Source organism: Photinus pyralis, unplaced genomic scaffold (genome assembly GCF_008802855.1).
Source record: "Photinus pyralis isolate 1611_PpyrPB1 unplaced genomic scaffold, Ppyr1.3 Ppyr1.4_LG5, whole genome shotgun sequence".
Classification (NCBI taxonomy): domain Eukaryota; kingdom Metazoa; phylum Arthropoda; class Insecta; order Coleoptera; family Lampyridae; genus Photinus; species Photinus pyralis.
In genome coordinates this window covers 45834851-45847033 of record NW_022170596.1, presented here as the reverse complement: position 1 = coordinate 45847033, position 12183 = coordinate 45834851, and the positions used below count along the sequence as shown (strand labels likewise).

Here is a 12183-nt window from a genome sequence, read left to right as displayed (position 1 = left end):
CGCTTCGACCACTATAGGTCCGTAAGAACCTTCTAACAAAGAATCAGAAAACTAAAAATATGAATGAAATCGGTAAAATCGTTTTGACGTTTTCGCGTGATCAATAAGGGAAATAGGGATTCATTTTTATATAGAGAGAATGCATTATAATGTATACCTACCTATAAAACAAAGATAACAAGTTTGATCATAGTATTCACCGATTATGTTTTAATAGGTACATATAAAACAAAAATCAGCTTCTACGAAATTTCTGAACTACGATTTTAAACCCTCGGGCAAACAAACGGGGTCCATCATGTCCATGCAGATTACATTAAATATATTTCTTGAAAAATGTGATAGAAACTGAAGATTCTATTACTTAATTAAAGTAACTTCGAAACATTCTAGGTAGGCGCATGCTTTAACAATTCATTGAATCAAAATTGAGGCTTTACGTGAAATTACTTTGAATGTTTTAATCCATTATTGTTACTTACTTATACTATAGTCACCTCCGCATATGGTAGAAAAAAAGCTAGTTGGCTCCCTTGGAAGCAAAAGTACCATTTTGGACTTTCATCTAGAGAAGGGTTACACTTTCAATTAAGATAGTAAAGAAAATGAATATTGTATTTGTGGATGATTTTTTCCTATCATATTCGAGTTAGAATTACTGTCTATACCTACAGACAGTTAAATAATGAGATGCACAAATTCCTCTAGAAATTTATTTACCGAAACATCTTATTTTTGAAAGTTAATTTTCGTGGTAGAGGTATATTATATACCTACCTAGTATAACAAACGTAAAACAGTGATGTGGAAATAGGTACAGTTATTTTCAAGCAAATATGGTCATCGTCGTCCAAATCGAATAATTTCTCATATATTACGTTACCTACTACAGTTTGCTAAAAAAAACTGCAAAGTTACGTCAAAAGGCAAAGACCAACAGATTATAGTGATAGTGGATTTATAGAATCCGGAGGTAAGTAACCCTAGGGCAAAGATTCTATCTAGGTTATAAAGTCGTGGGGATATAGGACGGCTATAAACCGATGCACAACACCGTATTTACCAGTTACATCAAAGTAGTTCTTGTTTTGTATTTGTTGAATTTACACACAGGTGAGTTCGTACCTACGTGAGTGTGCGGGTATAGGTGCAATCTACGTTGCTTTTTTTCCACCTACTCTGCGGGTACCAGCGGCGTTAAGTAAGTACTTACTATGCTAGTTACTTAGGTGCATCATGAACTGTATAATTAGGTAGGTATATATTTTTAATGCAATTATTTGTAAATGTCGTGATTCCTATCATTTTTTGATGATAAACTACATTGAGTTGGTTAAAAATAGGTACCTACCTACCGATTTTCTCTTCGATAATGGTTTAAAATTATCACAATTTATGAGTGAATTGACCATTTTGTCTTCATCTATCTGTCCATACAAGGCAGCAAGTTCTCTTTATACCACTACAAGTACCTATAAGTATATTGGTCATGTCTTTACAGAACTAAAGGAAACAGCACAACGCGTTATTCATTTACCTACATGTTGGGCAATCCATTATCAAAACGCGATGTGCAAATTGAAGCTTGAAGAGTAGGGACTTTAAGGAAAAGAAAATCTAAGTTGCGAAATGTTTTTCTGAAATCAAGGTAGATCATTGAACGGTACTAAAATGGGAGCACCGCTGCTTCCTTATAGTGAACGCGAGCTGCACAAACCTTTCGTGGTATTATATAATAACGTACAACGATTAGGTATTCTTCTATTCATTTAATCAAAACTTTCGTTACTAAATTGCCTTGCCATTCTAAATAGGAAATTGGCAAATCTGTATTACCTATCGCATGACATGTGTAAGCGTATAGGTCAATGTAAGAACATGGTGAAAACTCCTATCGAACATCAAGTCACGTGCCATTCTTTCATTACTAAAATTAAAGGCACACTTTTTTATAGTTTGTGTTATTATTTGGGCACATATGCCTACACCCTACCTCGTCACGCATCTGCAGTAGGTACCTGTATCAGTCATTAAAATTGTCTGGTTCTTAATTTCTCTGATGGTAGACGTAGAGGAGCGGAAGTATCACGTTTAGGTAGGTACCTACCTACCTATTGTTTATTGCAGGGACTAATCAATAGACGTGCCGTACTCTGAATAATTTACAATCGAAATGTTCGCTAAACCACTTTCTACAGGCGTATAGAAACGCGAACGGTTTTTAAATATTTTTAACATTACATATTTGCACGTTGGTACGTAAGTACCTATATTACCTATTCGTATTTGTAACGGTCGCTTTATAAATGCAGGTCGGTTTAATATTTTGACTAAGTAATAGACACGAAAGTTTAATGAAATAAGTATTAGTAGATGTATCCCCGGCTGATGTTCGTGAAAGCCTAACGCGATGGGTCACCACCTGACCCAGATCCCCCGGAAGTGTTCCTTCTTTAATCCAGGACAATCGAATACCACTAACGAAGCTTGACATGGAATGTCTGCAATCCCCGTTGTCTTGTTAGTTATGGCAATGGTAATCGATCACGCCCAAAAATTTCTGTCCCGTGTCTTTCAACTTCAAATGATGCCATTTTAGCCAATTTCCAATATTGCAAGGACATGAAAACTGCAAGACTAAAATACCTATCTAATTAATTTTCCAATTATTTGACGAATGTTAAAGTTTCGTGTCATCTAATAGTGGCACAACGATTAGCTATCTATACCTAGCTACCTACATTACTTAAATTTGTCTCTAGTGCATGCCAGTCACGAACTTGATGTCAGTTCACTTTCGTTTGATTAAAACGATTCGGTAGGTTACATTCGCATAACGTACCTAACTCTCATAATTCATGTCATACGAATCAAAAGCGAACATTTTACCTACTGGACAATTAAACCCCGGCAAAAAGGGATATCTTTTAATTTATAAGATAACGATTGTCAATTGTTTGTACGTGATTAATACACTCCATTAATATATACAATCAGCTTGGTGATTGTTTCAAATTCTAACCAATCAAATGATTTTTTATCTGATTAAAAGCTAGGTAGATTTTTATCAGCGATTAAACGCTAGGTACCTAGCTTTTCATCAGCGATAAAAATGCGCGTAGGAATGCGTAAAATATATACCTAGTGGTTGTAAAATTTACTGTCGTTATTAATCTCCCTAAAATACACTCGATCTTGGTTTTAAATCAGGATAATTTTATTTTTAATTCACTCAAATTTTGATGCTTCCTGGAAAAAACTCTCGATCAAAAGCACACTTTTGATCTCTAGTTTTTTCCGTTGCAACAAAACTTTCGTGTAAAAATAAAATTATCCGATTCTCTTGTGTATTTACCCCCGAATAATATACCGAGGTACAAATATTTTAAACAAATAGGTAGACATGGTTAAATAACATTGGTGAACGATTAAAATATTCATTCACAGTTTATAATTGTAAAATTTTTAATAAAACGGAAAGTGCGACAAAGAATGCCATGCTCGTATATATGCGCGGTGTATTATACTTACTAATAATTATAGGTAGGTACCTACGTACTTTCTCAAAAATGAATTATGATGTAGGTATGTATAGGCAAGATAAAGTTTCTGATTCCAAATTGAAACTCAGTGATCAAACCATTGAAAACGCAGCTAAACAACCATTTCGCAATATTAATGGTAGGTATCTCGAAAGATTTTAATTATCGGCAGTCAGAAACGATTTCCCATGAATGTAATAGGTATGATGCAATTGTCAGGATTTAAATGTCGATGTACATCAGTACGCCTCAACGATTCCCTTTGACCAAATTCAATAATACTTACCACTCAAATAGTAGGTAACTATAATTAAGGTACCTACCTGTATAAAATTGATTTTATATCTACCGCACCTATAGGTACTTAATACAAACAAAAGTAACGTCCACTATTATGCAAATAGCTGGCCAAAATCACGAAATGCTGATAATCGCTTCCTATATACTAACCTTTTTATTTCATTTTTAGATAAAAATGCTTCGAGAACTTTCGCTCCTTATTATAGGAGCTGGTATGGTACTAGCTCAAAGACGGTTAGCGTTGCCTGACCCTAGGAGTTGTGCCAACCGTAAGTATATTCTTTCAAAACGAATTATAAATACGGAAAGTTATTATGCAAGCGTATTGTAGTTTTTGTTACAAAGTAATAGCTTTATACTTAATTCTTGGCCAGAAACACAACATTGTATTTTAAGCGTGAGAGAGTTGCATTCCCATCAATTGCATTGTGAAAGTAAACTTCAGCCTTGTAATTATTTTCCACATTATTTTTTGTGCAATACGTATACATAATTGCATTCGCACATAAGTAGGTAGGTATATTAAAACCAACGACTATTTTAGGTGTGCGTCACGCGACTTACAGAGACGCTCGTGGTGTGGCACATTCATATTTCTTCAGTTGGGAACACGGGCCCACCAGAAGCTTAGAGGTAGATTGGCTTGACGCTCGAAATATCTGCAGAAGACATTGTATGGATGCGGTTTCCCTGGAGACTCCTCAAGAAAATGAGTTTGTTAAACAACGGATAGCTCGTGGAAATGTGCGGTACATTTGGACATCGGGACGTAAATGTAATTTCGCCGGTTGCGACAGGTCCGATTTACAACCTGCCAATATCTTTGGATGGTTTTGGTCAGGATCCGGTGTTAAAATTGGACCAACAACACAGAGAAACTCCGGAGATTGGAGTCATACAGGAGGATACGGACAACCACAGCCCGATAATCGAGAAGCGGCACAGGTTCAACTTGCTCTTTTGCAAAAACAATTTTCGCAATTTATTCTTATTTTAGGGTAATGATGAATCTTGCTTGTCAATCTTAAACAACTTTTATCGAGACGGTATTAAGTGGCACGACGTCGCATGTCATCATGTGAAGCCTTTTGTTTGTGAAGACAGCGAGGAACTTTTAAATTTTGTTGCGTCACGTAATCCCGGAATAAGACTTTAAACCACAGTACCTTACTCTTTGTATTTATTAAAAATAAGCAGTATTCGTAAGAGAATTCTCAAACTCTACATAAATACCTGCTTCTTACTTTCTTTTACCTTACACGTTAATCTAGTGTTGCTTTTCTTTACTGTACCTATTTCCCCTATTGTAATTTGTAAATGTACATAGACCTACCTATATATGTATTACCTATTTATGCATCTAATGTTTTATATATACTTACGATATAATTTTTTTAATTGAAATTAATCTGGTATTATTAGGTATACCTAAACCTATGCCATAAAATGATCTAATATTAATAATAACAATGACCATGATGAAGCAAAGCAAAACTAAATAAATGTTCCACCGAGGGCCTGATACAGGCATACACAATCCTCGTTACCATAATGTTTTAGCAGTTAAATTAATACAAGTGAATTTTAATTTTACAGAACTAGGATCAAAACTACTTATACATGATACTGGTTAAGTTAATGTAATCGATTTTTGATTCTTGGTTTGCGAGTTATCGATAGTTGGGAATTTTTTTTTTGTAGGTAAGTCAATAATAATATTTATTCGGGATTTTGCTAAAAAAAATGCTTATAACACAAGTCAAAACAAATAGTTATACATGCACATAAATGTAATGAATTAAAATGTGTCTAAGAAACTCGTCTGTACTATTAGTAGGCAATTTTATAGTACATTATATATCAAGGTAGAGAAGTCCAGTATTATTGCCTGAGCACCAAGATTACATCTCGAGGCGCTTGCGCCGAGGGGTGTAAGGTGCGAAGGCAATAAGAGACTTCTCTACCGTGGTATATATACTATTTTTTTCACTACTAGCACTTGAAATCCTCTAAATTAACATATTATATTGATAAGAGAGTTAACGGTTGGACAGAATTGTTTGTTTCTTAATTTAACATGTCAATCAAGTACGTGGAAGTACAAGTCAAACAGGCCGTATTTTGTTCTGTCATTGAGATTTTTCAAAGAGTAATTTCGTTCGAATTTTTTCAAAATGTGATAATTTTAGGTATGTAATTTCTCTGGAAATTGCGAATCGTGGCAATTATTCGTTTTAGAGAACTTGTCTAAACGTTCATTGAGCGAAATTTCGGGTTGTGTTTTCTAAAAGTGACAGCGTGACAGTTCTCATTATTGACTACTAGTTAATAATAAAAAATTATTAACCACTTTGAACAAATGCCGAGAAAGCCTACTTTACAAGTGGAAAAAAGGTTAATAATCATGTCATCAGACGCTAGTAGTGAAAAAAATAGTTTTCTATTATATAATAACATCCGAGAATAGTTTATAAGTTTGCTTTTGCACGTCACTGGGATGTGATTGTAGAGTTTAACACTTATATAGTCCGGTCCTGGAACTTTCGTCTTGGTGAGTCGATGCTTGGGTAATAGATGTTCACTATTCCGAGTGGCATGATGGTGTATAGGTGCTTGTGAGTTGGTCTTTGGATGCTTTGTCTTTTGACATATACTAATGAATTGTATATGACGTTAGGATCCCTAAATTGATAAATGCTTGTCGGCAATATATATACTTAGCCCATTTTCTGGAAAACTCGTATGCATTTCCTTTGGATAGCAAAAATACGCTTAGCTGCAGGAGAATGTCCCCCGGACAAGTATATCATATATGACAGTTTAGAGTGAAATAATGTGTGGTATCATTGAATAAGTGGACTTATTCAATGGTGGTATGCACTTTTTAGCACCTTTTGGCGATACTAGGTACGTTTTTTTTAAATTCTTAGTACAAACCCCATTGTATTTAATTTGTTTCCTAGTACGTCCACCTGAGTTTTCCAGGTAAGTTTAGTGTCCACATAAACTTAAACACCTATGTTAGGGAGCGAACTCATAATTCGACACGGTAGTTTTTAGGTCTTTGATTTACTCCATTACTTCCATCCCCTTTTCGTTGTTTCTCCTCATGTAACGAGGAATGATGCCTTCCCTTGCAAATTCTACAGCCATCCGATTTACAGCTGTTTGCCGTATGTTTATATCCCAAACAATTGTAACAAAGCCGATTCTTTGTTACGAAGTCTCTTTTATGAGCTAAATCAAATGTTTGAAATCTGTTGCAATTTAGACAAGCATGCTATCCAACCTAGATAATTAACGGATGCACTATTTTCAGTATTATACTCTCGTAAAGAAAATGTTATTTGTTGAGGTTTTTCCTCATTACAGAAGAGTTTATTTGCACAAAACCACTTAGAACATTCTTGATATTCTTTCCAAAGTTGGTCAGCTGCTATCTCACAATTCGAGTCTGAGGAGGTTATTAATGTGTCATCAGCATGAAGCAGTAGTTGGCCTACACATTACTTATAAATTTTACAGTTATTATTTTACTTTATCGTCTTGCTAGTCGCTGTGCGTAAAAAATAACTGTGGTATAAGTTAAGTATATATAAATGTTACTTACTTAAAAAAAGCCATAAGTATAAATATTTATTCATTATAAATGGAGAAAGGACGAATAAAATTTTCACGGACCACCGCTGATCTATATATTAGTACTTTTTTGTAAATCACAAGAAATCAAACACAATTTAAATTTATTGCTCTCGAAATACAAGACACCATTTCAAATATGAACGAAGAAAAAACAAATTATTCTTTGAATGATAATAGTAAAGTTTAGGTACTCTACAACTAGGTAATTCTTTATATAGACATACCTAAATACTTTTTATTTAGGTACCTATCTTTCCCCAAAGTGGATAAAGCCAATATGTACTAATTTCCGTTGATAACGTGCTCTAAAATCGACCTGCCTTATATTGTGTAAGTTTGATTCCACAAGTTAAGACAACTACCAATCAATCAGAAGACATAAAAGGACATACCTCTTACAATTCCTCCATACAAGTGATCGTCGAATTCTATTGACAGCGAATTCGTGAGTGTCTTAATACTACAACTTAAGTAAAAACAAAGTAATTCATTTGGTTGACTTAAATCTGAATCGCACAGATATGTTACGGAAATTTTGTACTTTGTAGCTGCCATAAACCTGACACCATTAGGTAAACCAACCAAATGAGGTACTTCATAATCAGAGACCATTCTTATAATATCTTTTGCTTGACTTAAAAGAACTCCACTATTATCAAAAATTGATACTATTACATTTGTACATGCTTCCCTAAAGCCATCCTTATGTGGTGGAGTGACGGCCACACCATACATAACCACCTCATGTCCTACACTAATAAGACAATGAAATTCGTTAAAATTACTTAAAACTAAATTTCGTTCAATTTTATAGGCCTCTCTAAATCTATATCTAATGTGATAGGGCATTCTGTACCTTTGCACCACAATAGTATTGACACTGCAGTCTGATAAATTATCCAAGTTATTTGCCAATAATCGATACAGCCCCTGACACAAATGCTTTCCCAAAGGTCTAAAACGTAACCGCGATAAAATTCCACTGTTAATTAAAATTTGTAACTTGTTTTTTTCAGTAACGTCAACATTCTGAAAAATGCACTCATCTTCGGACCATTTAATTGCAGCTTCAATTAAATCGATTTCGTGAGCATTAATTTCATTTTCATCGAGCATTGCACAAAAGGTAGACGCTTTCATATGGTAGTCTACTTGCAAAACTTCCTTTGCGGTTAATAGAATATCACGCCAACACTTATTGAGTAATTGATTTAAATTGTACAAAATGGCATATTCGTAACTAAGCAATAGGGTGCGTATTGTGAGATTGAAATAAATAAACTCTACGCAAATGTTTTTCAAATTACTAATGAAATATTTTTGACTAATGTACAAAACCGACCATGCATTATTTATCGATTTAAAGACAATTTTTTCGGTGTAAATAAACTCTAGCATTTGGATAAAATCTCCAGACTCAATGTCCTTTATTAAAACTTCAGCGGATGCCATCGAACCATAAAACATGGACTTAAAAACAGGACTATTATAGGACAGCACCAATTTATGAGCGGGAATTTTTAAATCTTCAAAAACAAACACACAATCAGTCCACTTATTGTTTTCTTCAATTTTTTCCATCCTGTTGAAGCTAAAAACACAAAGGTTTGTTTTAACTCTAAAATGATATGTAGGTACCTACCTACCTGCTTTTGTTTTTAAACAGAAAATTAGATTTGATTTAACTACAAAGGCATCCTTGAACCACACGACTTTACAAAGACAAGGCCACGGCAGTGATCGTTTGTTTTTTTGTATAATTGTATTGCTTAAGTTAATTATATACGTACCTATAATTTAATTTCTTATACTTCGCGTCCTTGCAAACGATGTGGTATATTATGCTAAGCAGCCAATCACAGAGCCAGTTTATGGCGCCATTTGTTTTTAAATTTTGTCCAGTTGACAGCGTATCTGTTGTGCTAATTGCACAGAGTTGTATATAAGTATATATACAACTCTGTGGCTAATTGTGAACTGTGAACACAAAAATTGGAACTCTTTTGTTACAATTTGACCTTGAGATTCTATAGATAAAAATTAAAGCCGTGGCTAGAGGCACGTTAAAAGCCCAAAACAAAAAACTGTTAAAAGTTAAAACGACACAAAACCTACTTTTGACGGTGATTTGTGGTGGGTTAGCGGGTAAAAAAAGACTCTAATGTCTTTGTGCTACCCTGTCGCCACTACCGGAGGAGTTATTTACTTTATTACTTTAAATTAGTCTATTAACCCAATTGAATATTCAAGTAGGTACTACAATTTAACTTATTTAACCCAATGTGGCAGCACTTATCCGTTACTATATATAGGTAGCTGAAGTAGAAGCTCGTACGTTCACATTCCACAAATAAAGCACAAATCACGTACCTATTTATCCATCGTCTATGGTTGAGTGCTAACATAACCACAAACATTTAAAATGGTTTTTTATTTCGAAAGCGATGTGGTTTCTCCACCAGTCACATTATTTATGGGCATAGACAAGCATGAAAGTGAGTACCAATTTACAACGATTTTTAACGTAACCTATAATATTAATTTTTAGATGAAGATCTAATAAAGTGGGGTTGGCCTGAAGATGTATGGTTTCATGTTGACAAGGTGTCATCAGCACATGTTTATTTACGACTTAAATCTGTAATTATAAAAATGTAATTCTTATTACTACTTCTTTTGACATTTTGCAACATTTAGGGTCAAACTATTGACGATATTCCCACAAATGTCCTAGAAGATGCCGCACAATTGGTAAAAGCAAACAGCATTCAGGGCAATAAAATGAATGATATCGAGGTTGTTTATACTATGTGGGTTAATTTGAAGAAGACTGCAGCCATGGAGATAGGCCAAATTGGATTTCATAAGGAAAAAGAGGTGCGCAAGATTAAAGTTGCAAAACGGATAAATGATATTGTTAACCGATTGAATAAGACAAAGAAGGAATTATTTCCAGATTTCCGTGCAGAACGTGAAAAGCGCGATCGGCTAGAACGTGAAGATAAAAAGAAACAACTACGGGAACAAAAAGAAAAAGAGAAGATGGAAGAGAAACGAAAAGCCGAAGACGCTGATATGCGCAGTTACAGTACACTTTTTAAAGTAGGCAGTATGACCCTTAACACCGATGATGGTAACGATTCTGACGATTTCATGTAATTAATAAAGAATACAATATTAGGTATTGTAAAACTTGCTTTATTTTAGTTGAATACCTACTGCTTGTAACGCATCAATGACCCAATTTGGATAATCTTTGTTTGGGTGCAAATCGACCATAAAGCTTTGCACAAATTCCACAAATTTATTTTCTTTAATGCTTTCACGTATATTTCTCATTAATCTTAATTGAAAAGCGACATTATGAACAGTTAGCAAATGACAAGACACGGTATGAATAGTTGCGATGTGATGTAAATAAGAACGGGTATATGTTTTACAAGTGGAACAATCGCAATCTTTATCAATAGGAGTTAAATCAGTTTTATACATTTTCTGTTTTAAATTTAATTGACCAGTCATTACTAATGCACAACCGAACCTCTGCAAATTAAGACATTATAATGGGATACCTGTTTGAGCATTATTTCAACTTACCGCCGTTCTTGTTGGAAAGACACAATCGTACATGTCTACACCTAATGCAGTACAAACCACCAAATCAATGGCAAACCCAACACCCATCAGATACCGAGGCTTGTTCTTTGGCAAGATGTCTGTCGATAGATTAACCATTTTCCAAAATTCATCTTTACTTTCCCCTCCACTTAGTCCTCCAATTGCGAAGCCTCTAACATCTCGTTTCATATGTGCCTTTGCACTTAAGGATCTCAGTTTCGTATTTAACGTTCCCTGCACTATGGGGAAAATATTTTGATCTTCAACTCTTTTGTGTGACTGCATGCAACGATCCAACCATCTAGTCGTCCGATACATGGCTTCTTCAATTCTTTTATCATCGGAACTTGTAGTTTTAACTACATCATCTAACTGCATGATTATATCTGCACCAATCACATTTTGTATCTCGATGGAATGTTCAGGAGTTAACACGATTTCAGACTTGCTTGCATTTAATGACCGAAACTGAACACCTTTCTCTGTGATTACAGCAAGTTTTAAAAGCGACACCATTTGAAAACCACCAGAGTCCGTTAGGAGTGCACAGTTCCAATTCATAAACTTGTGTAAACCACCAGCTTTTTTTAAAATTTCCACACCCTATAAACATGGTACAAGTGATTAAAATGAGGGGTAGGTAAACTTACAGGTTTAATTCCCAAATGGTACGTGTTCGCAAGCATTATTTGCACACCTAAATTGTCCAACTGTTCTGTTAGTAATCCTTTGAGTGTACCCTAAGTACATACTAAAAAATGTAGCAAACCTGCACCACCTTACCCATTCTTACCTACTTGAGTTCCAACTGGCATGAAGACTGGTGTATCAACTTCTCCATGAGGCAAAATCATTTTGCTAACTCTTGCTTTGGAAATTTTACATTCTGCTAACACATGAAAAACAAGAGGATGTCTTGATGACATGCTTAAAGCTTTATGTTTATTTATTAAATGAATAAACAAAGCTTAAAGGATTTGATGGCAAATTCTAACCACAAGAAAATAACCGCAGCACACCTAATTCAGAGAAAACCTAGTATTGTATTGCCACCAAAAGCGATTTGCAGATGTGTTGCACA

The 12183-nt window shown here is 34.6% G+C and overlaps 3 protein-coding genes across 10 annotated transcripts; 2 read left to right on the top strand and 1 right to left on the bottom strand.

Moving 5' to 3' along the window:
• The first annotated feature begins 855 nt into the window (after positions 1-855).
• Positions 856-5246, top strand: LOC116170553 (L-selectin). Of its 2 annotated transcripts, none has more exons than XM_031487027.1 (4): positions 856-973; positions 4012-4111; positions 4387-4787; positions 4840-5246. In XM_031487027.1, the coding sequence occupies exons 2-4, from the start codon at positions 4018-4020 to the stop codon at positions 4996-4998; spliced, it is 654 nt and encodes a 217-aa protein (XP_031342887.1). In that variant the 5' UTR covers positions 856-973; positions 4012-4017; the 3' UTR covers positions 4999-5246. The 2 variants fall into 2 exon arrangements, with proteins under 2 accessions (XP_031342887.1, XP_031342886.1); XM_031487026.1 differs by lacking the exon at positions 856-973 and adding an exon at positions 1053-1201.
• A 2277-nt stretch (positions 5247-7523) lies between these two features.
• Positions 7524-12183, bottom strand: LOC116170552 (queuine tRNA-ribosyltransferase catalytic subunit-like). 7 transcript variants are annotated; one of them, XM_031487024.1, is made up of 5 exons: positions 11900-12183; positions 11753-11842; positions 11082-11705; positions 9131-11027; positions 7524-9075 (listed from the first exon to the last, which is right to left on the bottom strand). In XM_031487024.1, exons 1-4 carry the CDS (start codon positions 12026-12028, stop codon positions 10683-10685), a joined length of 1188 nt encoding a protein of 395 aa, XP_031342884.1. In that variant the 5' UTR covers positions 12029-12183; the 3' UTR covers positions 7524-9075; positions 9131-10682. The 7 variants fall into 7 exon arrangements, with proteins under 7 accessions (XP_031342884.1, XP_031342885.1, XP_031342883.1 ...); XM_031487025.1 differs by having other exon boundaries at positions 11896-12032; XM_031487023.1 differs by lacking the exons at positions 11082-11705; positions 11753-11842; positions 11900-12183 and having other exon boundaries at positions 9127-9196; positions 9275-9471.
• On the top strand, positions 9840-10676 carry LOC116170555 (coiled-coil domain-containing protein 25-like). The gene is made up of 3 exons (XM_031487028.1): positions 9840-9979; positions 10033-10124; positions 10182-10676. The coding sequence occupies exons 1-3, from the start codon at positions 9907-9909 to the stop codon at positions 10641-10643; spliced, it is 627 nt and encodes a 208-aa protein (XP_031342888.1). The 5' UTR covers positions 9840-9906; the 3' UTR covers positions 10644-10676.

Coding starts and splice junctions, on each gene's coding strand:
- LOC116170555 (XM_031487028.1), top strand. CDS start 9,907: ATGGTTTTTTATTTCGAAAGCGATGTGGTTTCTCCACCAGTCACATTA. Junction 9,980..10,032: donor GGGCATAGACAAGCATGAAA/GTGAGTACCAAT, acceptor ATTAATTTTTAG/ATGAAGATCTAATAAAGTGG. Junction 10,125..10,181: donor TTTATTTACGACTTAAATCT/GTAATTATAAAA, acceptor TGCAACATTTAG/GGTCAAACTATTGACGATAT.
- LOC116170553 (XM_031487027.1), top strand. CDS start 4,018: ATGCTTCGAGAACTTTCGCTCCTTATTATAGGAGCTGGTATGGTACTA. Junction 4,112..4,386: donor CCCTAGGAGTTGTGCCAACC/GTAAGTATATTC, acceptor CGACTATTTTAG/GTGTGCGTCACGCGACTTAC. Junction 4,788..4,839: donor ATAATCGAGAAGCGGCACAG/GTTCAACTTGCT, acceptor TTCTTATTTTAG/GGTAATGATGAATCTTGCTT.
- LOC116170552 (XM_031487020.1), bottom strand. CDS start 9,065: ATGGAAAAAATTGAAGAAAACAATAAGTGGACTGATTGTGTGTTTGTT.